Raw genomic sequence first — 24177 nt, 5'->3', positions numbered from 1 at the left:
CATTATACACAATTGTTTGCACACCTGTTCATCAGGTTATCAGATTCCTTTGAAGCTCTGGGTTAAGAACCATATTTTGAAGGTGGCTTTGTGTTGAATGTGACTTTTGGGTGGTCTTCATGGCTGATTCCATCAGGCAGATAGGTATTAGTCTCTCCTAAAAGGCTGAACCTGCCAATCAGAAGAGAAAACTTTAGAAAGTTGATCAGAGCACAAATTGGCTTACTGTAGTTTGCTTTGGAAAATAATACCTCTATGACAATTCAGTGTTCCCATAGTTCTTATTAAAGTGTTTATATATGCAAAACACCTTTGGAATCAAAATGACCTGTACCTTAGGTGCTTAATAAGTGTTTGCTGAACTGAAAAAACAATAACAGGTTTCCTATGTAGGCTTTCCTACAGAGAAAAGAAGTTGTCGGCCACATATCATATGTTTCTAGGCCCTTTGATAGTTCCTTTCTCATTATAAATGAGCAAATTAGTATTCTAGTTTATGCACTGGCATCTGGTGCATTGGTTTAGCAAAAGTTTTGTCCCTGAGTAAGATCAACTCTGGGCACCCTGACAAAATAAAGTTTCTGGACTTGCAAAGCCAAGGAATGAGCCCTGGAAAATGTGACTTGAGTGAGGCAATGTCACCCTGAGGCCAGCCTAAGCAGCCCAGCTGGCCTCTCCCTGACATTTCTAGCTTAGTTGTTTAGAACAGCGGCTGTATTTAAATCAATTTGACCTCCTGCAATAAAAATCTTTGAGACCTCGATGGAATTGTTACCAAAACATTGTTGTAATCATAGTTAATGCAAGAGGACTGAGTAATTTCTTAGACATCATAGTGAGTTAATAAAATACACTGGCTGAAAATGCCTGCTAATTCTTGAGTCTAGCATAGGAGTTACTAATAGTGTACAATTTGTGACTGTTCATGGGTAGCGATGTAGAAACAGACTGTTCCATTTTAAGGTTACAGCTAGTGAGTTCTAACATGCTTGTAGCAAAACAAAACAAAAAAGCAACGTAAATTCTGCTTGTCTGTTGTGTTTTGTTCGTATTATGTTTGTATTACTTGTACTTCCTTGCTTCTTGTGTTAGGCCAGGGTTGCACATTTCTGAGTGTCTCATTCTTTTTGTTCATAGAAATCATAGACTCTTCTCCTGATTCTGAAGAGGTAGACATAATGACCAGTAAAAACAGGATTCTTTTCCAATTTGGCAAACATTCCAATAACAATTACTGATTACTCTTTTGTTTCTGTTCACCTGTGAAAAGACAGTTTGTAACTAACCAGTTCTACAAAGTGCCATTTCTAGCCAGATTTCACTAAAGAGTTTTCTCGCCCATCAGAACTTCATAAATTCTCTTTAAGTTTTGTAGATTTCCACAGTAGTAAACCAAGGTATGTGAAAGGAAGGTCACAGTATAAATAAGGCCCACCGTTTGATTTTTACCTGCTGTCAAGTAATTTAATTCTTATTCTTATACTAAATCAACAGGGATTTAAACTAAATCATACTGTGGCTTAATGGCAAAACTTGGGAAGACTTAAAAAAAATATATCTCCTGGGCTTGCAGTGGGCAACTTATGCTGTCCCCTGGGTGGGAGGGGGATGAAATGTTGGGGGGTTGCTCAAGTACCTTTTTTCTGGGGGATATTTCAGAAGAAAACTTAGGAAGCTCTGCTTGCAGCTGAGATTAGTCCAGAAATGTCTTTGCTTTGCCCCCTTCTTATCACTTCACTGAGAAAGTCATGAATGCCTTTTAGCGTGGATTGAATTGCCCTTGTCCCACCCTGTCCTGACACTGGAAGGAGTCTGTAACGCTAGAACATCTGAGAAGCACATGGAACAATCCCCTTCATAGAAGAAACTGTATCAGCCCTGTAGGAGCGCGGCAGTTACTGGCTGAGAAGGGATTTGGATCTTGCCACAGTGCGTGCAAAAGGAAGCTGGTCGTGTGGCTGAAGAGATGACAATGATTACGGAAGTCCAGATGTTTTCATTTAGAGGTAAGAGGAGAGAATATCAGTCAAAAATGATACTCAAGTCCCAGATTAAGATTGGAAAAATAGAATGAATTCTAAAGAGGACCACGGAGCTCAGTGTCAGTAAGAATGTGCCCAAGGGGATTTCTGGAGAAAGCGAGAAGCCAGAAAAAAGGAAAACAATGTCCTTCAGGTAAGCCCAAACATTTAAATGCCTCAGCTAGGTGAGTTGTTAGAACGCCTACAGGACTAGTCACCAAGAAAACAAGCTGCCAACTTCATATTTAATGCTATCAGTTGGACTTGCCTCAGAAAAAAAGATCTGTAAGAAAATTTTAATTGCTGTTCACTGTAAAATAGAGTTTCAAACTGCAAACAGGATTATAGACTCAGAAGTGTAAAGTAAAAAGCAAGCTGAGAAAAATAAGGATCAGAAGCATTGTGCGGGATAATGCCCAGTGGCTGCCCATGGCAGAGACGCACGAACACACTGAGTTAGCTTACAGAGGAGGTCGGGGAAGGCTGCAGAGGACCTGGCCACTGTGAATGGCATGATTTTCAGCACAGTTTTAAAAAGGGGGATATCTGTAATACTTTCAACAATAAAGATAAATTTTTTAAAAACCTAGAGCCAGATTATAGTAATATTGCAAAAAATCTATTTTTCAGTGTATTTCAGTTCTTCAAAAAGGTCTATTGGCAAAGCATTCACATCTAAGGCCCTATGTTTCCGTATGGCCTACAAATGGAAAACGTCACAAAATATTATGTATAAAGAAATGATATAATCAATAGTTCTTGATTAGATAGTTGTATATACATTTTTCAAGGGCTAAAGAACACAGCAAGCATATGAAAGGCTAAGCAACCAGATTTCTTTGAAGTTCAGCCCTTTGAGAAATGCTGGTAGAAACAGGCAGTCCTGGTTCACATATATATAGTAGTATTTTAAAGTAACATTTTCACTGAAAAACAGAACAGTTGTTTTAAAAACATGATTGGGCACAATGATAGAGGCAGGTGGATAACATAAATTCAACTAAACAAATGAACATTTTAACCTTTTCTGAAAGAGCCTGGGGTAGTTGTGTTCTGCATATAAATAACATTCTGGATTCCCACTATAAGCTTCTCCAAACAGAACTGAAGATACTGCAGCCTTGCACTTTAGAAGGAATCTACAATTTAGAAGAAAAGTGTTGGTTATTTCTCTGGGATAAGTTAATAAAACGAGCAAAGTCAGTTTTTCTTATGACTAACTGTATGGTTACTGACCCTGGTACACGACTTGGCTTAGGTTACTCTATATGAAGTTTGTGCAAGCTCTTCTAAAAAAAAAAAAAAAAGCTAATCTTGAATTTTATGATTTTTGTGTAAATTTGCAAACTTTGTCACTCATTAGATTAGTTAATACAATACAAATACATTTTTCACTTGGCTGATTTCTATCCGATTTCTATGCAAGCAGACCTGCAGTTTATCTCTGTTGCCTTCTCCTATCTCCTCCTACTTCCTTTCTCACAGCCTCCCTGGCCCCCAGCAGCCAGCCAGTTTCCCTGTTCTGCTTCCTGGTGGCCCAGAACTCCACCATGGTGTCCCTCCTTCTAGGCTTGCTCTATAGAGCACAGCCCTAGACACTAGATCAGTAGGTCTGGAAACTTTTTTTTCAGTTACAGTGAATAGTCAATATTATATTAGTTTCAGGTATATAGCATAGTAGTTAGACATTTATATAATTTACAAAGTAATATGCAAACTTTTTTGACTGAGCACCCTATCAGAAAGAATTTTGAGTACACCCCCCAATATCTTTATAAATTACTTGCATATATCACTGTCAACATATTATGATTACAACAAAATATACTGAAATAAACATTTTTCAATAGATGAGATAAAAATGAAATAAATCATAGTTTTGAACATTTTAAAAATGTATAAAGAAAACAAAATACATATTTCTCTAAAATGTTACTGTTAATAAAGCTTTTAAGGAGAACAATAATTGAATATTTCTCATTAATTTTAAAATCTTGGGCTAACATTCTGTTATACAGCAATGCAGATGTCTGCCTTTATGTTCAGTTTATCAAAAGGCTCTCTGAGAAGAGCTCACAAAGATATGTGGATTTAAGTGGAAGAACTGTTTCATTAGCTGGGTTACTAAATCATGATACTTATTTTTCAGTCCCATCACTCATTATGCAAAGATTTTGGTTGAAATCTGATGAATACATTTCCATCTTGCCTACTGTTACTCATTTGCTTCAGCAAACTAATTAAAGATGTACATTTTTATATTTTTAACAAAGAGCTTCAAAGTCCATAGCAATTTTATTTGGAAAATGTTTAGGTTGGTTTAAAAAATATCCTATAAGATATAAGACTTTTTATAGGCTACATGCATTACTTTCATTCACAAAAATTATATAAGAAAGGAAATATTATCAAATATCAACATAGCATAGTGGGTAAGGACACAGATCCTGGATAGAATTGTCTAAGTTGGAGTCCCAGCTCCTCTATTTACTACTTGTGTAGCAGTGGGCAAGTTACTTAGCATCCTTATGCCTCAATTTTCTCTCCTCTAAATTAGGACGGTAATAGAGCCTATTCAATAGGGTCATTATGAGAAATAAGTCAATATTTGTAAAGCACTTATATAATACCTGGCATATAGTAAGTATATTTAATAATATAAAGGATTATGGGTAGATTTCTTGTGCCCTGCTATTAGAAGTGTAATAATTAAAATCACTTTTGAAATCAGTTGGGTATTATTTACCAAAGTAGGACATATTGTGACAGCATACCCACCAACAAACTATATTTTAAAACAAGAGTAGTCCTGCCCAGCCAGGGTGGCTCAGTGGTTGAGCATCGACCTATGAACCAGGAGGTCACTGTTTGATTCTCGGTCAGGGCACATGCCCGGGTTGTGGCCTCGATCCCCAGTAGGGGGTGTGCAGGAGGCAGCCAATCAATGACTCTATCATCACTGATGTTTCTATCTCTCCCTTCCTCTCTCTCTGAAATCAATAAAAACATATACATTAAAAGTAAAAGAACAAGAGTAGTCCTAGCAGCTTGGTTTGTAACAGGCAAAAACTAGAAACAACCCACCTGTCAATCTACAATGAAATGGATAAATGTATGGTTGCACTGAATGCTATTCAACAACAAAAGAAATAGAAGGAACAAATCGCAGCTACATCAACGTAGACAAATCTTATAAATGATGATGAGCGTAAGAACCCAGACACAGAAGAGTATACATGCTGTGATGGCTCTTATACGAAGTTCAAAGAGGACAACCAAAATATTAGTTTTGGAATGCACATATAGGTAGTAAGACTACAAGCAAAAATAAAAAATCATCACAAAAGTCAGGCTCGTGATTATCTCTGAGAAAAAGAAGGGGACTGTTACTGAGGAAGGGCAACCGGGGGTGGGGTGGGTGGGGTGTGCACGCGCATCTACCCTTGCGTGCATCTGACAATGCTCTATTTTCCTGACCTGGGAATGTTTAGAAATGTTTATTTTGCAATTACTTATTAACTTATGTGCATAGGTATTATGCACTTTTCTTTGTGTGTTTGATATTTTACAGTGAGGAAATGTTAAAACAATTGCTATACAAATTTTGTTTTCACAAAGTTAACCACATTGTTAACATCCTATATTTTTGTATGTGTCTGGCTCCAGTTTTCTTGCTGAAGTAACTGCCTATGAGATACACCAAGACTGAATTTAATGTAGTTGCTCTCACTGTAACCTTAGCTTGGCCTCCCTTCCTTCATGTAAAAAAAATTTTTTTTTTTTTAGTTTAAACAACTAATCCATCAGTGGTCACACACATGTTTTGCATACAACAGTTTTTATTTTTAAAGAGTCAATTATTATTTTAAATGTCATTGAAAGATGTAATAGAGAAAGAGTATCTTCTCTATTGTTTTCCTTAAATGCCTCACCAAAGTTGTCATTTTAAAATGTATTTTGTTATTAAAATACAATCTAGTAAATACCACAATGAAAAAGAATCTATTAAATACCATAATGTGAGATATGTTAAAAACATCTGTGCTTTTGGTTTAACCTTATCATAAACTTCCTGCACTGCGTAACTTGTTCCAATACCTGTGTCTTTGGGTCTTGAGCAATATTTTATATCCATATTTTCAAGGCATTCACTGTCAAAAGAATGCAGTTATTTTTTTCCATTTGTGTTCCATGTATATTTCAGCCATTTTTATCTTGGTAAGAAGAAAACTATTTTCCCAATTGTATGTTGCTTTTTGACTTTCTTTTTTTAAAGAAAGTTCAAAAGAGTCTTTTAGCATTTATAATTGGTGAGTTTTCTTTAAAGTAGCAGCTTGAATAGTACTTTACTTTAATACCCTGTAAATATTGTTGCTTTTTTTTGTTTTTTTAATCTTCCCTGAGGATATTTTTTCCATTGCTTTTCAGAGACAGTGGAAAGGAGAGAGAAAGAAATATCGATGTGAGAGAGACACATTGATTGGCTGCCTTCTGCATGAGCCCCAGCCAGGGTCAGGGATCCAGGGATCGAGCCTGCAACTGAGGAACATGCCCTTGGCAGGAATCGAACCCGGGACCCTTCAGTCCGCTGGCTGATGCTTTAACCACTGAGCCAAACTGGCTAGGGCTATTGCTGAGTTTTATCTTTATGTTTTGATGCCTAGTTTTTAAATAGCTAATTGTGATAGGTTCAGAATGTTATATATCTGTTAACTATAATACACACTTAGAGTGAAGTCGATGTTAGCAAAAGTAGATGCAAATTCATACTTAAACCAGTGTTCTTTATAATTTCAATTATTATGGCCAACCTATTGTCAGATCTGATTAGTCATTAGTTTTTTACCTTCTAATGTGGCTCCCAAAGGATGTCAGAAATGTCAGCTTAGTCAATTGTGTTTACCCATTATTGCATTAATAATACTATCTCCATTGGTCCATGCTGTAACAGTTAGTTTACTTAAAATATCATCCATAAATCCACTTAGATACAAAAACTGCAACATGTGGCAATATGTTGAAAGTAAACAAAGGAGAGAGGCCTCTCCTCCTCCACCCTGTGCTGTCCTCCCACCCACTCCCAAGAACACCGGGTGCTTGCCTACTTACAGACCAAGTGGGGGTGCCAGTGCCAATCCTCATATTAAACATTAGTAAAGCTTAATTTCTTTCCCTCTTATTGGTTAAAAAAAATACATATGCTTGTAAATATAAGTTCAAATACCTAATTCTGGAATTTCAGGGGTCATCTCCTGTACCCCATTTTGGAGGCCTTTGCTCTACATAAGTAGTCTTAAAATTTTGTTAGTTTTTAACATTAGAAAGCTCTCTTTTTAAAGAAAATGAACATGAAACTCTAATATAAAAATTTAAAAAAAGATGTCAGTAAGACTGCTGTGATTACTTTGAGATGGGAGGAGTAGAGGCTCTGACCTCTCTAAGCATTTTTCTCCCCTACCTCTTCGGGTCCCCTTGACGATTCCTCTGTGGAAACCTAGTTTCCTTGAAACACAGTAGGAAAACTCTTATGCTAGGCCTAGTTCCTCAGACCTGCCCTTACTAACACTTGCTTCCTCTTTAGGCGTTAAGGAACCAGCATGTTTGTTAAAGGCTAGCATATTAATATTCATGATCTGGGGACCAATCATAGCTCACTGAGTTACCTCCCACGTACCTTACTTTCATATGTGGCTACATTTTACCTGAGGATAAGAATATTTATCAAAATGAATATGAAATGGCAGCATTTCAGCTAAGAAAATAGGAAAACATGTTTTCCAGCCCTTCCTTCTGTGTTCCCCAGTGACCTTGAGTTTAAAGAACATGATAATTCAATTTGTTACACCCTGGTTAAAAATCATAATAATAATGCTATGTATGAAAGAAACTACAAATATATAAAACAAATAAAAATTGTAAATAAGGGGGAAATAATTATAAAAATGTCTTATGAAAAAAATCATTAAGATATCAGGAAATGGACAGTCTGTGATATTGTATTAATCAAGATAAGTAACACTAACTGCTGTAATAAATGACCTCAAAATGTCTGGCTTAACTCAATAAAGATCTCTCATTCACATCACGTTACAATGCATGCTATGAGGAGGCTTTGCTGTACCCAGTCATTTAGGGACCCAAGTTTCTTCCACTCTGTGCACCAACTAATTCAAACACATGGTGTCAAGGTTGACCTGGTTTCATCCCGTTGGTAGATGGAAAGATAAAAGAGAGTGGAGAAGGCATATCTTCTCTTAACTGCTCAGCAGGTATTATGTTCCACTGATGAGAACTAATCTCATATGGCCCTACCCACATGCAAAATCTTTGGTAAATATGGTTTAGCTATAGGTCCTGGAAGAAAAAAAAACAGGTTTTGGTCAGCATCTAGCCAGGCTTTGTCATATATACAGAGGCTGGTCTAGGGGTTCCCAATCTATAACTTGAATATCACCAGGCCAGCCTTTGAAAATCTCTTGGGAAGTCTCTACCACTCTCTTTTCAACCTGCTGTAATAAAGGAACTTGCTTGCCAGCACTAATGTCAGCTCTTCTTCCCAGAACAAGCCATGATCTTCCACGTCTTTACAACTTTGCATGTGATTTGCATATGACATCTGTCCATTCTTTCCAGTACTCCTTCCCTTCCAGCCTCCTCTCCTTCAAAGCTAGCACACTGCTCTTCATCTTTTAAGACCTAAGACAATGTTTACTTTCCCTATGAACTTGCTCTAATGACACAGAAGGCACATGCCTCTACTTAATATTCACTGGACTTTACTCTTGCAGTTTGTACTGACCTCTATTACTAAATTCATTAGCTTGTATTATAATTATTTAAGGAACCAGCATGTTTTCAAAAGGATCAGGTTCATTAATATTCACAGCACAGTGACCATGAGTAGTAGACTTAGCTTCTCAAGGGTAAGGACTGAGTCTTACGTATCTTAGTATCTCCCATGCCTACTCAGCACAGGTCTGGCTCACATAATAACTGAGGGGAAAATGCATCCTGTCTCCCTTCCTGCCACTTCCCAGTGTCTCTCTCCCTCTTTTTGGTACTGTGGTAAAAACACATAACAAAAGTTACCATCTTCACCATTCTTTAACTGTGTATTACAGTAGCGTTAACTATATGCCCCTTGTTTGTGACAGATCTCTATAACTTTTTCATCTTGAAAAACTGAAACTATACTCGTTGAACAACTCCCCACTTCCCCCTCCCTGGAGCCCTTAGGAACCACCATTCTACTTTCTGTTTCTAACAGTTTGACTTAGCTACCTAAGTGGGGAAATGCAGTATTTGGGTTTTTTGTGATTGGCTAATTTCACTTAGTAAAATGCCCCAAAGATTCATTCTTGTCATAACATATGACAGGATTTCCTTCTCCTTTTCTGAGGCTGAACAATTTGTCATTGTACATATATGCCATACTTTATTTACCCATGCATCCATCATATGTCTTTGATTTTGATCTGTGGTCACTGGAGAGAACTATGAGAAAATATATTTTCTATTGGCTCGTGAAAAGGTGATCCTGTACTCAAATATTTCAGGATAGCTTAGGTTCTGGAAACTAAAAGAGGAATTATATTGAGTGCAAAGGGAAATTAGATTTTTTTTAAAAATCAGTGACTACAGAAAGAATGCCTCCTATCATACCCTATCTGAGCATGAGAAACTAATACACTCTTTTCATCTGTGCAACAAGGGCCCATAATAAAAAAAGCTGTTCGAATTCCAAGGGCTTCTTACCCTAGTCTTTTCACTGCCCTACTCAGTGCCTCCTGTTTCATACCCTCAAAATAGCTGTTGGGAAAAGCAGTAGCAACATTTTAAAGTAGGGCAAAATAAATGAATAAAGGGATAAACAAGAACTCTTTCAACACAGAGCACTTGTAAGAATGTTCACGTTTATGGAGAAACTGAACCCAGAGTAACCTCTGGCCCTTTCTGGGATTAGTGGATTCCAGTGTCATTTGCACTGAGGTAGTTGGAGGCCCTTTGGAGACATTCATAACCTTTACTTCAGTGAGTTATCATGAAGGAATCTAAAGTATCCTTGCATTAGCATGGACGTTATTTTTGCAGCTGTTCTGGGGGGCTATCATGAAATATGTAGCCACAATGTATATTGAAAATCATCTTCACAGTAAACTAGCATTTAGCTTGTAAACGCGTTACACACTTCATACCTAACTTGTTTAAAACCTTCGCGGTAAGAACCCCAGCACTTAAAATCCTGCCGTTTTTGGTAAAATATGCCAAACATAGCTTGAAATGGTAAATAATCCCCCCGGAGCGATATTAGCGAATTGGTGTGTGAACAAAGGGCCCTTTCTGCACCAGCATGAATGTTGCCTTTTTCCCCCTTCACAAGCGTGGTTTTAGAAAACAGCTGTAGTGCATGTTGACAAACGACAAAGCTGCAGCCGCGGTAAAACTCCTCCGGTCAAGGCCAGGAAGGGGGGAGCCGGGCTGCAGGAGAGGCCAGCGGGCTCGAATCCCTAGCTTCACTAACCTCTTTCTTCCAGTCTTTGGGGAGCCGGGCCTCACGCCCCACCCCCGCCCCTGGCTCTGGTTACAGCCGGTCGAGTTGAACAAACTTGCTGCAGGCCGGCTGGCGGGCGGCCGCTCTCGGCAGCCGGCGTTGGATTTAGTCATTTACCGTCCGCGGCGCCCCGCGCGGGCCGCTCCTTCGCATCCGCCTCCAGCGGGGCTCCGGGGCCTCCGCCGGGAGCGCGTCCCCCGCGGCCGCCCGACCCCCGAGGCCGGCACGTGCTGCGCCCGCCCCGCCGAGGGGGCGGAGGCCCAGCTTTTCTCCTAACCCCCCTCCGGCCAGGAGGAGGAGCAGCAGCGGCGGCGGCAGCAGCAGAAGGCGACAGCTGTCCGGGCGGCCGAGGGAGCGCGGCGGCAAGGGGCTGCAGCGCCCGGGCTCGCGGCGACTCCCGGCGGCGGCGCCGGCGGCCCGGAGGCGGGGAGCGGCGCGGCCGCCCAGGATGTTCCCCCGCACTTCCTGACTGGCTGGCCCCGCGCTCGGCCGGACTCGCGCGCCCCCCGCCCCGGTGCTCGCTGCCTGGCGGGGGCCCGCTCTGCGTCGCCCGCCCGCGCCGCGGTGAAAGCACGCGAGGGGGTCGCGGCGGGGGATGAGCTGATCGCGGGTGAATACGTCGCGCAGCGGCCTCTCGGGCGTGGGGAGCCGCATTTCTCCGCGTCGCCGCCCTGCCCTTGGATTGGAGATCATGTACGTGCGCGCCGCGGTCCTGCTATTGTCTCGACCCCCGCGCGCGTGCTGCGCCCGGGGCGAGGGGCTGGTGCCCGTCCTCTCGGCTCGCGGGCCCCGCACTTCCTGTTCGGGCTGAAGTGCTCCCCGCGCTGACCACGCGCCCTCTCCCCTGGCCCCTCTCTGTTCTGTAGGTCCATTCATATCGTGGCGCTGGGGAACGAGGGGGACTCCTTTCACCAGGACAATCGGCCGTCGGGGCTCATCCGCACCTACCTGGGGAGAAGCCCGCTGGTGTCCGGGGACGAAAGCAGCTTGCTGCTGAACGCGACCGGCACGGTCGCGCGCCCCGTGTTCACCGAGTATCAGGCCAGCGCGTTCGGGAACGTCAAGCTGGTGGTCCACGACTGTCCGGTGTGGGTAAGGCGCGGCGGCTGCTCCCTGACCAGGCTGGCACAGCTTTTCTTTCATTTTTCCCCCTCCTCCCTCCGTCCCCCTTTTCATGAATGTGTGGTGACCGGGACACCGGGTAGAGTTTTCGAACATTTCGGGGACAATCTTTGGTTCTTTGTTTCATCGGGCAGGGAGCAGCCCACAGCGCGCTCTTAGACGGCAGAAAACGCCCCGGCGGGAAAGCGGAGCGCTTACACCTCACGGCTGGGGCTTGTCCCGTGGTAGACGCTGACAGTTGAATGTGCCAACCACAAGGGACGGGGTCACTAAGTTTCACCAGCAGAGAGCAATGTTTTCATGCCTGCCCTGTGAGTGATAGTGTATATTAGCGTTCTAAAAATAAAGCCCTCTAAAAGCTCAACACCGGCTAAAATACATTTCCCCGGGGCAGTTCAGAAATAGGACCCTGGAAAGGCGAGGGAAACACAGGGACTGCGAATTAACTTTAAAGAGCTCATTTATATTACTACCTACCTTTGACAAAATTTAATTAGTATTTTTAATTTTAATAATGCAGATACTATCGATAAATTAAGCATTTGTTTTTAGTGATTTATAAATCAGAAATGATATTACTAATACTGCTTGGAATTTTCTGAAAGCTTTAAATTTTGCAGTAATTGACAGAAATTGTAATGAAGTTGGTAAATTCTAATCTGATTCTTGACTGTTTGATAAAAGGAGAAAGGAATCTATTCCCTAACACATATAAATGTTTTCAGCACACAGAAACATCATATTTTTTAATGTTTTCATTTAATCTTATTTGAAAATGTCTGATTCTTTACTGGTATTGGAGTTATATTGCTACTGAAGGTTATATTTCATAACAAAAGAAAGTCTGAAAAAGAAAATACAAGTTATCGTGTGATATTTTTACATTTAAGCAGCAATTTAAAAAAACTGAATTAGGGGCTATAATATACCTTTTTAAGGATATGTATAGAATGTACGTAGAAAAAATTCTTATGCAGATTTCTATATTGTGGAAAGAAAATATCACTTGTCCAAATAAACTTGTGGTTAAAGGAAACTTATATTAATAGGCTAACCATAAATTTAAAAAACAAACAGGCTTTTTCAATAATAGTGATGCTATTAAACTCCTAGTTATGACAGTAATGATGCTGATGATAAGAAGCATTGATAGAGAATTTATTGTCTGGAGTCTATGCAAGCAAATGAAACACTTCTTTTAACTTGTGTCATTCCATTGTGAAACACCTTGCAGTCTGAAACATCGGTTCTACACAAACTTGAACTTGATCAACCATTGAGTGAGTAGAGGAAATAAATGTTGGGAATATAAAATAAGCTGAATTAGGATATTAGGATTACCTTTTACATTTTTTCTTTAAGCTGTTAACTCTTTCCTATTCATATTGTTAATTTAGCAAACAGCAATACTTGTGATCCCATGAATTTTAATAAGTGAAATCTGCCAAATGGATTAGAATAAGCCCCAGTAGTCTGGATTTTTGCCATTTACTGATTGTTCCGTTTTATCATAAAAATCACCTATTGTTTACTTAGACTCTGGCCCTTTTCAAGGCATTGAGTTTGTAACCAGGTATAATTTTCTTGGCTACAATGGTCTGCAGACATAGTAAAATACATTTATAGGGTTATTCTTTATATGGCACTTTTCTTCTCTTGGTATTAAATAAAAGCACATCAGAGATATTAAAGTTGATTGTATTCATCAGCTGGATATTTGACATGTACTGAATCAGAATATTAAATATAGCAGAGCAGATAGAGCACAGGTTTTGATATCAAACAGACCTGATTTCAGATCCTCACATTGCTACTTAGTGGCTGTGTGCCTTGCTAGGTCACTTCTCTCTCCACCTTACTTTGCCTGTATATTAAGTAAATATAATAATCCCTGCCTCCTAGAGCTGTGCTGAAGAGTAAATGAGATAGTACAGGTAAAGATCTTAGTATAGAAGCTGGCATGCAGTAGGTACTCACTCATAAGTACCTATAATCATAGAGATTGCAACTTTAGTATAGTCATGTATCACTTATGCTAAGCCAAAGTAGTTTCCCTCACATCATTCAAGATTTAAACAAATACAGTACATCGAAGCAGAAATGTTAGTACTTAGTTAGTATTGTGTTTGCAGCCCTACAATCAAGTAGAATAAAATTGTTGTTTTGCTGTAAAATTTCATATTAGTTTTAAAAAGATGAGTTTTATTCTCCAAGTGTGGCTCCAAGCCTTGTGTTACATAACCTCCTAGAGGAAATCCTGGAACTGATTTACAAGGGGTGGGAAATTTTTATTTCCTCCATATTTCTAGAAACCAGTGGAGCATTTTCTCTTTGACGTAGTTTGAGAAGAAGTGTAGTGTTTGTCCTTGGAGCTGGAATGAGATAGCTCTGCTTCTCTTTTCTAGTTTTCTTCTCTACATCTATAGTCTCTTTCTGGATCCTTTCCATATAAACTTGGCCTTTTAAAAATAAATGTGCTTCAAATTCATTTTATGTAGCTCATTATTTAGTATGTCCCTCTCAAACCCACCCCTTTTTTGTTGTAGTTATGTTATTTTATTTCTAGATCTTTTCCTGTTTAACAAAAATAACTCCACAAGAAGCAGTGAAGTAATGCTTGCAGTTTTCTCGTGCATTTGAAACTCTGATTTGTATTAAAAATAAAATTGTATGTCTTTATATTCCCAGTACCATAGTGTTAATGATGTCAAAGCCCATTTTCTCATGACATTTTCCCTTAAATATTTCTCTACCCACCCACCCACCACCCACCTTACAGCTCTCCAGTAATTCTGGAATTTTCAACTATTTGGAACACAAAAAGCAATTACTTTTGATTTTTTTCTCTCAGAGTTAAATGCTTAATATTGGTTCCACTTATGTTTAGTTTTTGTGTACCATTCTTCTGACATCCTTTTTCATTGTCGTACTTATATATCCTCTTATAATTGTATGCTTTGAGCTTGAATACTATAACAGATACAGTTGGAACTGAATGGGTTTTGTGGTTTGGGATTTGGAAATTAGCACAGAGCTCTGCTGGGAAGCTTTCAGTTTCTTGATCTGTGTACCACTTCACTTCTCTCCCCTCTTACACCCTCTACTAAGTGCAAAACTTTGCACTTTATATTCCTATAGTTTGCCTTCGGTTTTGTTTGTTTGTTTTAATCTGCCTTGAAAAATGCTGTATTCATCCTACTTTCAGTAGGGTATGCATATCTAAAAATTTATTAATTCTTGTTATTCTGAGTGTACTTATAGGAAATGAGTGGGTTGGGAGGGTACAGGGAATTGACACAGGCTTTGCTGGGCCTGGGGAGGTGCTGGTGAGAAGCTGTCTGCCAAAGGGCACTGCTGTGTAACACTTCTCCAAAATTTTTCATCATAGGATAAAATCTCTGACACATGGACACAGTTCTTGATGGATTGAGTCAAACACTATTAACCTTGTAAACTCGTATGTCAAAGTGAAAACTTTAATAGTCCAACAGTTTTTGGACCTGTTAGCCACATCTAGCTGCCTGTTTTCTTTCCATGTGCATGCGTGTGTGTGTGTGTGTGTGTGTGTGTGTGTGAATAATCTTTATTCACACAAAAAACAGGCATTCAGCCAGATTTGCTGCATATCTATTTTCCTAATCTAGCTTTATTACATCCTATGAATACATACAATGGGCCATGTGAAAGGACAAATAATGATTAATAGTTAACTAGAATATGAGAAGAAAGCTATTTATGCATATTTAGCAGTGGTATTAAGACACAAAGATATTTTCTTTATACCACTATTTACACAAAAACCTTGAAGAAATATTTTTAAAATATTAAAGCATGAAATTTTAAGACTAGGGTCCATAATGAATTATTTTTGCCCCCTATTCTAAATATAAATATTATTAGCTGTAGTCCAAAAGTAAAGATTTCAAAACTAGGAAAATTTACTCTAATTTTTTTAATCCTCACTCAAGAATATGTTTTCACTGATACTTAGAGAGAGTGGAAGGGGGGGGAGAAACATCGATTGGTTGCCTCCCTTCATGCCCCAAGTGGGGATCAACCTACAACCTAGACATATGGCCCTACTGGTAATCAAACCTGCAACCTTTTGGTGCATGGGATATCGCTCCAACCAACTACCCCTCTAGGACCTAAATTTTTAATTTATATGAACACAATACATGAATTGCAAATATATTTCTTACCATATTAGGACCTTATGATACACAGTACCTTTTTGTGGGGGCACCCCCCCCAACCATACTTATGCATATACACACTATATGTATGTGGTGCTGTCCAAAGAATACATGAAGTTGAAAAGTTTATATGAATTTTGAAAATATGGCTAAAATATATGGAACTCCACAGAATTTACAGTGCATTACAATTCAAAACACTGACTAATTCTGCAGTGTCTAACTGGGTCACGGAAAGTCCTTTGAAGCTTCCTTAGTCATACTGATGCTTCTGCATCTAACGTATAGCGTTATATTTTTTAAATTATTAGGTGATAAAAATAAGGCATAATTTTAAAACAAAGTACTTATTTTTAAATACAAATATCGAAAGAGGTTGCTTATTTCCGTAGATTCTCAGAAATGCTCTATATTGTCTATCCCTACTTAGTTGTCTAGGCTAAATGAATAAATAAAGAGCTGGTAGACTTCAAGCATTTTAAAAATTATATAGTTACTTTTGTAAAATAAAATTTTTAATGAATTTCAGAAGTTAAAATATAGCAAAAAAAACCCTGCCATGTTACAGTTTATTTTATGATTTATTTGAAGACAGACTAAAGATTACTGTTTGCATTTTGGTTTAGGACATTTTTGACAGTGACTGGTACACCTCTCGAAATCTAATTGGGGGCGCCGACATCATTGTGATCAAATACAATGTAAATGACAAGTTTTCATTCCACGAAGTGAAGGATAATTATATTCCGGTGATAAAAAGAGCATTAAATTCAGTTCCAGTAATCATTGCTGCTGTTGGTACCAGACAAAATGGTAAGTATTTAATTTTCTCTCTCATAGTGAGAGTGCAGGCACCATATTAATTTTAAATAGAGCCAAGTTTATTAATGATTAATACAGTTTTTAAAAAATAAAACCCTAAATGTCAGCTGTTACCTCTTCATCGTTAGACATGATCATGAGCATATCAAAGGAAACTGTTGAAAACTTCTGCTGTGATTATGATGGGTCAGATATCTCAGGGCCAACTCAGAATTCACTTTGATTTGTTGATATTTTATGTTTCTTAGCGGTATTTGCTCATTAAAGCTGTCTTTAAATTTTTAGTTTTATTCATTTCTTTATTTTTATTGAGGTATAGCAAAGTGAAGGACATAAAGTTCACTAATCTTTGAATGCAGCTTACTGCATTTTTACGTATGTGTACTTCCATGCGACCATCGCGCTGATTGAGATAGAGAACATTTGCAGGACTTAGGAAGGCTCTCTTGTGCCTCTTCCCAATTAACAATGCCCCTCCCAAGAGGTAACTGCTATTCTGATTTCTAAAAACATAGATTGAACTTCATACAAATGGAATTATACAGTATGTAATGTTTGGTGTCTGACTAATTTCCATTAACATAGTACGTTTGAGATTCATCTATGTTGTGCTTACCTGTAATTTGTCCTTTTTATGGCTGCATATTATTACGTTGTGTGAATATGCTGTAATTTATTTATCCATGCTCCTTTTGATGATGCTTAGGTTTTTACTAGAGGTAGGGCTGTTGAGTCATAGGGTAGGTACATGTTTAACATTAGTAGATACAAATAAAGTAGGTTTGACCTTTCTGTGACCTCACATCCCCTCTATTTCCCTGTCTTTCTATTTGTTGCTGGCCATGATTCTTGAAAGTGTCATCCACACTTCCTGAGTTCACTTACTGACTTCCCATCCATTCTTCAGTTCGCTAGTCTGATTTTGACTTTTACAATTACACTAAGTTTGTTCTTACTCAGGGTTGCCAGGTTATATGCTTATTGTCAAATTTAATACATTTCAATAATAATTCGCTCTTTGAAACTAATCAAACACACCTCTTCCTTCTGTTAATAACATTATTTGTACTTTCATAATTGTTCTAATTCTGTCTTTACTGATCCCCTCAACTCCCTGCCTTACAAAGATACACCAACACATCCTCTGGGTGTTGCCAGAGTTCCATCCTTTGACTCCACCCCTTCTTGCTCTTTACTCTGACCGTGAACCTTCTCATCTCTTGCCCTAGCTTGCCCTGTATAGACACTGATGATTACCCAGCTGTTTCTCTGGCTCCAGTCTCTCTTATGACCATAGCTCTAAGGACATCTTCTCTCTACTGAATTCCCTGTGTTGGTGAATAATACCAAACCTGTCCATTCACCCAAACTGGAATCATCCAATCCAGCTTTCTCTCCCATTTCCTATGTCCAGTTGACAGCTCTTTGGATTTTACATTTTAAATAAATCTCAAACTCATTGTTTCCCCTTCATCCTCACTGGATTTCAGATCCTACTCATTTAATTATCTGTCATAGTGGCCTTCTTTTTGATCTCCTAAAGAGACAGTTCCAGATTTTATAGCATCTGAAGCTTACACAATTTTAGAGGTTCTTTGTGAGGGAAAAAAAACCCTACAAAATCACAGATACATGTATGTACAAAAGTGAGTATTTATATTGAAAGAGAAAAGAAACCACAACAGATTATAAATCTAAAACTATCAAATATCACAAATGTTTTTAAAAATGTTTCTGTTATTTAACAGCTTGACAGTTCTTTAACTTTTCTTATATTTTGGGGGCTGCACTGTCTTTGATCACCTCTTCACGTGATAAACACTTTTTAATATTTTCTATAGAGAGAAGGAAATGACCGTCAGTTTTTCTTCCAGAACATTTCTACACTGTCCACATTGCTTCTGGGCATTGTAGTTTGTGCTGTGTTCGTCATTCAGCTTGGCATCTCTGTGTCAGGACACTAAATGAATCAGCACAGTGGTTGGCAGGAGCATTCCTGAAGGCCATTCGTGTACCAGAACACTTAACTGTGCAAGGAAGTGACTACAGACTACAAATAATATATTACTAAACCTAAATTTAAATTCCTCTTAGCATGATCCCCCAAATGCCCCTGGTTACTCTAGAGCTGACTGATATAAGGCAAAGTGGGTTGGAATGGAAAGAGACAGTGGTCTCAACCAAACATTAAAATACCTTATTTTGAAAATTTTACAGAAGCATATGACCATGTGAAAGAATCTGTTGCTAAGGTTCCTCCCAGGGCTTTGGGAAGGAACCACAAGAACAGGGCCTGAGGTTTTTACTTTTTAGGCTTGTTGGTAAATTGACCTCTAGTCGTCTGTTCCTGCTTTGCCTCTTTCTGAAATACATCCTCACAGAATAATCATCTTAGAATACAAGTCAGATCATGACACTCAGTGCTTTAAATTATTTAGAAACTTTTTTTTTTCCTAACTGCTATTTGTAAAATTTTAAACCTAAGAAAATTGATAAGAGTAGAATAATGAACTCCAGAAGTTACACACACACACACACATACACACACACACTTTTCTCATCTGAACCATTTGAAAGTAAATTGTAAACATTGTGGGATTTCTTCAGTTCTAATTATTTAAGCCTGTATAATCTAAGAACAAAGCCATCCTCCTACTAACTGTAATGCAATCATCACTCAAAAAAATGTAACTATTATCTATTGTGCTATTATTTAAAATATAATCCATATTCATGTTTTCCCAGTTGTTCCAAAGCCGCTTTTTTAAATCCAGGATGAAATAAAGGACTACACATTGCATTTAGTTGTCCTATATCTCTAGTCTCTTTAAATCCAGAACAGTTTCCCAGCTTTTTGGGGGGTGGGGAGGGAAGGCAGTGTCTTTCATGACATTGACATTTTTAAAGAATCCAAGCCCATTGTTTTTGCACAGTTCCTTCAGGTCTGGTAACTGGTTGCAAAAGAGCGATTTTTTTTCTCAAAATCAATTTTTTAAAATCATTCTTTCTATACTTACCAGTTGGTATTCTTCTGTAAATAGAGCTTTCTCTTCTTTCTGCTCCCACATGTTTCTTTTAGAATCATTATGATTCATAGATGTATTCTTTAAATTCAATATTTTATAATCTATTCCTCTTGTTATTTTTTTGATGCTCAAATTACCCCAAATTTTCCTAGAGGGAGCCTCTTCAAGCTATAGCTCCAATTAATTTTTGACATCTTCCTTATTTTCTAGCACAAGATGTGCCAGTGCCAGGCTCTCCTCAGACTTTGCCTGTCCCAGCCCTGGAACTGATCCTTTCTTCAAGGAGCCCTGCCCTGGTTCCTTATAATGAGTAATGCTGTTTAGAAACCAAGTCTGTGCTCTGGGTGTTCACTACTTTAGGTGTCATGGCTTCTAAGCCCATATATATATATATTCTCTATCCAATATATAAGTATTTTAAGTCATGGGTTCCCATTGATACCCTTAATCCAATCTAATATTTTTATCTTATTTCAATAATTTTCTATTGTCAAGCCTTGCCTAAAATGCAGTGTAGGTGTATCCTCTGTGTCCTATGCCCATCAAACTGAATTACTTGAAGAACTTAGTGTCTTTCTTTAGATCTGGGAACGTCTCAACTGACTTCTTCAGATATTACCTTCCCTTCATTTTCTCTATTCTCTCCTTTTAGGACTTTTTCTAGACTAATGCTGAAACTTATGAATCTCCTCTCCATTTCTTTTACCTTTCTTTTATATTTCCCATTCCTTTATTTCTCCCTGTCGCATTATGGGCCAATTTTTTGGAGGTGGTGGAGGTGTTTTCTCCAGCTCAGAACTTAGTTCATTTGGGTCCATTCTGCTATTTTGTTTTATTAAGTTTTCTTTTTATTTCAACAGCTTTTCATATCCAATATCTCTAGTTGGTTGTTTTTCATAAGTTCTTATTCCTGTTTTAAGGATGTAAATACTTTTTTAAAAAACCCCTCTCAATTCTACTTATTTTAAGATTCTGTTTTGATTGGTCTTTTAAGTCTGGTTTCGAGGGGGGCATTTTATAAGTCTTTCCATTTGATGAGATTCTGTTTCATGGCTTGGATGTTTCTCAAATGTTTGATAATTCTTAATTTGCCTAGTTCTGCAGTTTAGATTCCCTGTTGGATTGATGGTGCCTTCCTCCCCCTCTGCCCATCTGCTCTCTGGGGCAGGCGTGGGAGTGGGAGTGGGAGTACACACAGGATCTGCAGGCCTAGCTGCTTTCACTAGGATACTCTAGCTAATCTCCACTGGATCACCCTTGGGCCCCTGCCTCCCCCCCTCCCCAGTCATTGAGCCATGAGCATTCTTGATGTCGCCCCAGCGCAGAACTTGGTGTCCCTCCTGTGCTCTGAGCTTCAGCTTTCCCCCTTGGTCCTGTGCTATGGGCCTCCGTCCTCTCGTGCACTCCTAGTTTCTGGGCTGCTGAGAATCTCTCCTCTGATTTTCCTGTTGCTCTATATGCACATCTGCCTCCCTCCCTCTCTCCCTTCCTCCCCATCCTTCCCATCCTTCCCTTCCTTTCTTTCTTCCTTTCTTGCTCCTTCCTCTTACCCCTCCCTCTCTTTATGTTACTATTTTGTGATTCAGCTGGGAGAAGAGATCACAGTGTGGGCTCAGCTTGTCTCTTGAAACTGGAAGTGAATGTGTTCTCTTTTTCCCCTCACGTCGAGGCATCTGCGTATGCTGCATCCTCTCATTGGAGTGCCCCTCTGCACACCCCTGTAATACCTGCACAGCAAGTTCATGTTTATCTTTTAAATCAGTACCTCTTCTGAGCAGCCTTCCCAAATCCCCCCAGGCAGAGTTAATTTTCTTCCACTCCCATGGTGATTTTGTTCACCTTTATTTTAGTACTTACTTACATTGTAACTTTGCAGTCTTGTCTAGCTTGGCTCAGTTGACTATGAACTTCTTTGATCTGTGTGTCCTTATATCCCTAGTATTTGATGTGGTAGGTGCTTAATAAATATGTGTTTATGAATGTGTGAGTGGTTTTACAAATGGTTATATGTTTTATGATAATCCGTAAGTGAAAAAAATAAATTTCACTGTCAAGATGAAATTAATTTACCGTATAAGATTTGATCACAAAGTAATTGCAAAGCTAAATCTGTCTATTCAACCCAAGAACATTGTCTCCCCTCCCCCTGCCAATCCCTTGTAATAAATGAAACTCCTGGTAACTCCTTTCTTGATCTCTTTTTAGAATTAGTTCAGCAAACACAGTCTCATCTCTTTCCTTTGTTACATACACATGCTTTAACAAGCTTGACTGAGTATATCTTCTTCATCATTCTTGGCTCTGAATAAATTTTTGGCTTCTACTAAATATTGAATTTATCTCTAAAGTAGAAAAAAAAAATTTCCAAACATGCCTAGGGTGTATTCAGAGCATTCAGCTCCTGAAAATTGTCATTCTGTCTTTTTGTCTTTTTGAAGCTCTGATAATAGCCTAATACTTTCCTAGGCTAGAATCCTTGCAAGGATTTCTAAAAGTTTCAAGTATTGACAACATTGTGAGAATCACCCTATAGGTTCTCAAAGCCACTGCTTTAGAAGAGATGCCATTCATTTGAATTCCAGAGTTACACTGTGTTTGCTTTAAAATAATAAACATTTAGTGATAGCTAAAAAGACAACATATAAGAAAGAAAACTACAGTGTTAACTAGAAGCATAGCACTCTGATTCACAAAGTCCCTTTGACCCTGAGGTAGGCTCACAGCAGTGAGCTCCTGAAGAAGGCACCACAGTTTAAAATTATTTTGGGTCCTCTGATTGTTCCTGATGAAATGCTCAATGAAGGTTTATTTAATCCATAAATGTTTTGTTCATTCTCCTACCCAACACATGATGTCTAGGCACTTTTCCTTTTGTGTGTATGTGAACAAGAAGAAATGTCTTTTGTGACATAGAGGCTATATAAGGATTAGATATAAAGAGGAACTTTCTAGGCATGTCACTAAGATGCTTATGGCTACTCACCATGGGCAATCTCACTCAGCTGGATTAATCCTGAAATTTGATGTATTTTCCTTCAAATCAAGATTATTTGTTAAAAATTATTTTAAATTATGTTCACTTAAATTTTCACTGGAAACACTACTGACTTTGCTTTATTTTTGTGTAGAAATAAAGTTTAATGCCTGCCCACCCCATTCCATCAACATAAGGAGAGCTTTGTGGACATAAGAAACCTTCTGTCTTTAGAAAATTAAGGGCACTGTTTATGAACGCTTTGTAAAGAATGTGAACTACCAATGTGCAGTTTTTCAAAATAGGCTAAATTCTTATGCAAACCTAAAATGATCTTGGAAAAAGTAAATGCAGAAACTCAGAGTAGAAATTACAGCATAATTTAGAGAATCCAAGCTTAACTGCTAAATTACCATATGTTTAGAATCTATAATTCTTTACTCACACTAAATTTTTAGCTTATTATTTATCAGGTGGAGCAAGTAACAGTTTTTATTGTCCCTCCATCTCTCACACAAGAAGACTTGGACAAGTCACTTAACTCTCTGAGCCTGTTTCCTCCTCTATAAAATGAGGACTTGAGTATGTACATGGTTTCTGAGCTCTAAAATGCTTTAAATCAAGCTAAAAGTATCTAAGTTGTGTGTGCACACACGTGTAATTACATACATAGTATGCATGTGCAGTAAATATCCTTGGCATACACCCTGCATGTGCACATCTGTGCTCCACCAGTGTGCAGCTCGTTGGTAGAAAAGCGGCTGTGTATGCTGTGGGGAGCGTCCCGAATGCCCTTTCAAGGCCACCATTCTTACTCCCTCTGTTCCTGGACTTGGCTACTGATGCCCCGTAGCTGAGTCCCTTCGTCCTGTGCTCACAGAAGCTGCTTGCCCAAGGTGATGCCCCCGCGCAGCCATCCTCCTCTGATTACTGGAGGGTTTAGGCATACAGGGTCCAGCTGCCTGTCCCCAAATGGGGGGCCAGTCTAAGGGCCATCCAAGCTCCAGAGCCCTGTAGGATCAGCTGAGGTCTCTGTTGCAGCTGTAGTGCAGTTCAAATTTTTCCTCTGCCCAGTCTCACTTCCTTCACTCCTGAAAAGCGTTGTTGCCAAGATCACCTCCAGTAAACCTCCTGCACATCAGTTTCCAACTCAGAGTCTGCTTCCCAGGGAAGCCAACCTACAGCAGCATGCATTTCTAGAAATAGATTTACCTGCCTGTGAACGTGACATATCTGATGCTTTGGCATGAAACAAAATGAAACCAGCTGACAAAAAACAGGGTTGAATATACATTTTTAGCCTTACTAAGGAGTTTACTTATAGGCAGGTTGACCTGGCACCTTCCCAGTCATCGGTCTATACATGGCACAACTACGAACCTTGGGACAGTACACATTTTGAGTAAATACTTTTTATTCCTTCAGTTTTTTATTTTTCAATCTTGAAGAAAAAGATAGAGTGATT

General features: G+C 38.9%; 2 protein-coding genes across 8 annotated transcripts in view; one reads left to right on the top strand and one right to left on the bottom strand.

The window, feature by feature from the left end:
- Window positions 1-10770, bottom strand: part of SPATA9 (spermatogenesis associated 9) — a gene marked incomplete at its 3' end in the record, with an annotated part of 46072 nt that extends 35302 nt beyond the window's left edge. For 3 of the 5 annotated variants that reach the window (XM_081133355.1, XM_081133354.1, XM_081133357.1), the window contains exons 1-3: window positions 10543-10770; window positions 3044-3160; window positions 25-171 (exon numbers count right to left, since the gene is read on the bottom strand). The remainder of the gene's footprint in view (window positions 1-24; window positions 172-3043; window positions 3161-10542) is intronic. The other 2 variants (XM_081133356.1, XM_081133358.1) reach the window with 2 other exon arrangements.
- A 147-nt stretch (window positions 10771-10917) lies between these two features.
- RHOBTB3 (Rho related BTB domain containing 3) overlaps window positions 10918-24177 on the top strand; it is a 79435-nt gene continuing 66175 nt past the window's right edge. The window contains exons 1-3 of one of the 3 annotated variants that reach the window (XM_081133350.1): window positions 10918-11265; window positions 11439-11664; window positions 16517-16703. In XM_081133350.1, coding sequence (XP_080989476.1) covers window positions 11264-11265; window positions 11439-11664; window positions 16517-16703 — 415 coding nt within the window. In that variant the 5' untranslated portion in view covers window positions 10918-11263. The remainder of the gene's footprint in view (window positions 11266-11438; window positions 11665-16516; window positions 16704-24177) is intronic. The other 2 variants (XM_081133349.1, XM_081133351.1) reach the window with 2 other exon arrangements.

Source organism: Miniopterus schreibersii, assembly GCF_964146895.1.
Source record: "Miniopterus schreibersii genome assembly, chromosome: 3".
In the NCBI taxonomy this organism is placed as follows: domain Eukaryota; kingdom Metazoa; phylum Chordata; class Mammalia; order Chiroptera; family Miniopteridae; genus Miniopterus; species Miniopterus schreibersii.
The sequence above is the reverse complement of the archived record's forward strand: the minus strand, read 5'-3'. Positions and strand labels throughout refer to the sequence as shown.